Below are 3,349 nucleotides of genomic sequence, written 5' to 3' on the forward strand. Positions count from 1 at the left end.
CCCAGTCTTAGATATGATCAGTTCAGGAAACATGTTAAATCTTGTACAATGGTGGTCAACCAAGGGAGACAGAACTCTGAGTTCCACTTATAGCTTCACCTGAGACTCTTCTAAATTAGCTATTGCAACATTTCAGTTATATGCCCTCTGAGAGCAAGGCGTGAATTGCATGACATTTATTTATGAACACACACTAATGCAGAAGAAAGCAATATTTGTTTCAAATACTTACACTTTTTGCACAGGACTGTAAAATCACAAGCCTTCTTGTAAATCTCCATATTTCTCCTATTCAGGTCTAGTGAGACTCTGTCAATACTGCTAAGATGAGTGCCTCTCGGGTGAGAGAGGAGGCTGCAGGTCACAGTAAGACACTCAGACCAGAGTCTGCACTACACAGCAGTGTGACCATGAAGAAGGACAAGGACATGGATGAATCTCTGAAACTCAGTGTTGAACCAGCACATTCTGATGTGAGGTGAGTTCAGACACAGATGATCTTTGAAGAACCCCTGCATGGTCATAGAGGGTAGTAATGCTCTGGAAAAACAGAGTGGTTATGTGAATACATCCATTTGGAATTTTCCTTTGTTTTGAAAAAAATGTATTGATACTTGGTGTCACTGTATCGATGATGAAGTCTAAGTCGAAATATCACAACATCACCATCCTAAGTTGTTGTCCCACCCCTAGATGATACGACACAATAACCATGCATAATTATGGAAGGACCATATATATAGGATCATATAGGATCATATACATAATATAGGATCATATACATAATATATCATACCTAAACGCATGTGTGCATGTAGGCCACGTACATAAACATCACACACACACGTACACACACATACACACCTACACGTACACACACAGAAACAGTGGTGGACAGTAACGAAGTAAATTTAATTCGTTCCTGTACTTAAGTAACATATCTATGTATCTGTACTTTACTCAAGTATTTCTATTTGGTGAGACTTTATACTTTCACTCCACTACATTTCAAAGTGAAAATTCATACTTTTTACTCAATTACATTTAGTAAAGCCCCTCGTTCCTTTTTACCAAAGCGAATCAAATAATGAGAGGTCAAAGTGAGTTCACAATCACACCAATCAGGGATTAGCGCTATTTGCTCTGAAGTCCTTTCGGTTTTGACAGTTTCGTTCGTTCGTTGAGCGTGAGCTACATTGAATTCTGCAGCATTTTGAGGCTGTTTTATGCTCAAGCTTAGCCTACGCAACGCTACATAAATGATGGAAGAAACATACACAATCAACAGAGTTTCTGCTCAGGCTCACATTTAAAAATGCTTGCCTTTTATAAGGGCACAAGATGTCGCAAACTTTTATCATGCAGTTCTTGACAAACTCCCTCGGTGAAGGTATCACTACATACTTCTTTACAGTCTTCGGTGCAGACTGGTATGCTCTGTAGTTTTGTGCAATTTATGCAAAGACTAGTTCCTCTAATGACATTTTTTTTCTTCACGTTTGATCTGAGGTCAAGTGTTTTGTTTTTGTACCTATAGTTGTGTAGGGAATATCACTGCTATTACTGGTCTTCAGCACAAACTATTACAACACCACATGTATTCTCTGATTTTGTGGAACTAGTTCCTGTAATGGCATTTATTATTCAAACATAAATCAGGAATTATGAGTTTAAGGGTAACACAGACAGACAGATGTGATATAGTAAAGGAGCTTATGTTTAACTCCACATTTTTTATAACTAAATGTGCAACTAAGTTACAAATAAATGTAAAATTAAATAATTGTTCTCTTGTATTTCATAGCCACTTTGTCTTACCTAATGGCAATAGATGGCTTTCAATGTTTTGTGCTTATACACTTTTAAATAGACAAATGTGAGACACTTTTTAAAGATTGGCATTAGTATTTTCATCTTATATCAGTTGATTGAGCCCGACGCTTTGATGTGAAAATGATAAAAGGCCATTAAAACCATAATTCATTGAGGTACTTTTACTTTTAATACTTAAGTATATTTGAAGGCAAATACTTTTATACTTCTACTTAAGTGGAAATTCAAAGTGCATACTTCTAATTTTACTGGAGTAATATTTTACACCAGGTATCTATACTTTCACTTAAGTACGTAGTTAGTGTACTTCGTCCACCACTGCATATACAAATACATGTGTACATACACTAACAAGCACACTTACACACACACACACACACACACACACACACACACACACACACACACACACACACAAGTACACACATGTACATGCACATGTACCTGACACGCACACACTCACGCACACACGTGCACGCACAGAGAGTATTACCTGAACTTCATCATGGAAAACATGTAAAGGTGTATCTTTAATAGAGTGAGTGAGTGAGTGAGTGAGTGAGTGCTTCAGCATTGGTGAGGATAGTTTTATAAAGCATTAAGTGTGAGCTTATTCACTTATTCCACAAATAAATTAGTCTCTATTGATTGGTTTCTGATGTCTCCTTTTGTTTGTAGACAACACACAAACAGACCTTCATCTCCAGTGCCCAGCTGTGTGTCCATGAAGAGTGACCAGTCCATTCCTGACCCTCTTGACTTCAGCAAAGAACCAGTTCCACCAGTTCTAAAGTGATTAGTTTTCACATCAGTTATTAAGACATGTCAGTGTTGTTACATGCAATTGTGTGTAAAAAAACACACACACAAAAACACAAACAATCACACACACACACACACATACACACACACACACACACACACACACACACACACACACACACACACACACACACACACACACACACACACACACAAACACACGCACAAACACACACACACACACACACACACAGTATAACCTCAACTCCATCATGGAAAACATGTAGAGGTGTATCTTTAATAGAGAGAGATTCTGTTGGTGTGTGTGTGCGTGTGAGAGAGAGAGAGAGAGAGGGAAAGAGAGAGAGAGAGAGAGAGGGAAAGAGAGAGAGAGAGAGATTAGCATTAAGTGTGAGCTTATTCAATCATTCCACAAATACATTAGTCTACGTATGTTGATTGGTTTCTTGTGTCTCCTTGTGTTTGACGACACTCACACAGACGTACATCTCCAGTGCCCAGCTGTGTGTCCATGAAGAGTAACCAGTCCATTCCTGACCCTCTTGACTTCAGCAAAGAACCACTTCCATCAGTTCTAAAGTGAGTAGTTTTCACATCAGTTATTAAGACATGTCAGTGTTGTTAAATGCAATTCTAGAAACACACAAGTACACACACACACACACACACACACACACACACACACACACACACACACACACACACACACACATGTACACACATGCACACATAC

General features: G+C 38.5%; 1 protein-coding gene across 1 annotated transcript in view; it reads left to right on the top strand.

The window, feature by feature from the left end:
• Positions 1–326: 326 nt before the first annotated feature.
• Positions 327–3,349, top strand: part of LOC308367554 (NACHT, LRR and PYD domains-containing protein 3-like) — a gene marked incomplete at both ends in the record, with an annotated part of 30,442 nt that continues 27,419 nt past the window's right edge. Inside the window, one exon of the mRNA XM_080841494.1 lies at positions 327–478. Coding sequence (XP_080697620.1) covers positions 327–478 — 152 coding nt within the window. The remainder of the gene's footprint in view (positions 479–3,349) is intronic.

This window comes from Sprattus sprattus (assembly GCF_963457725.1).
Source record: "Sprattus sprattus genome assembly, chromosome: 1".
Lineage (NCBI taxonomy): Eukaryota > Metazoa > Chordata > Actinopteri > Clupeiformes > Clupeidae > Sprattus > Sprattus sprattus.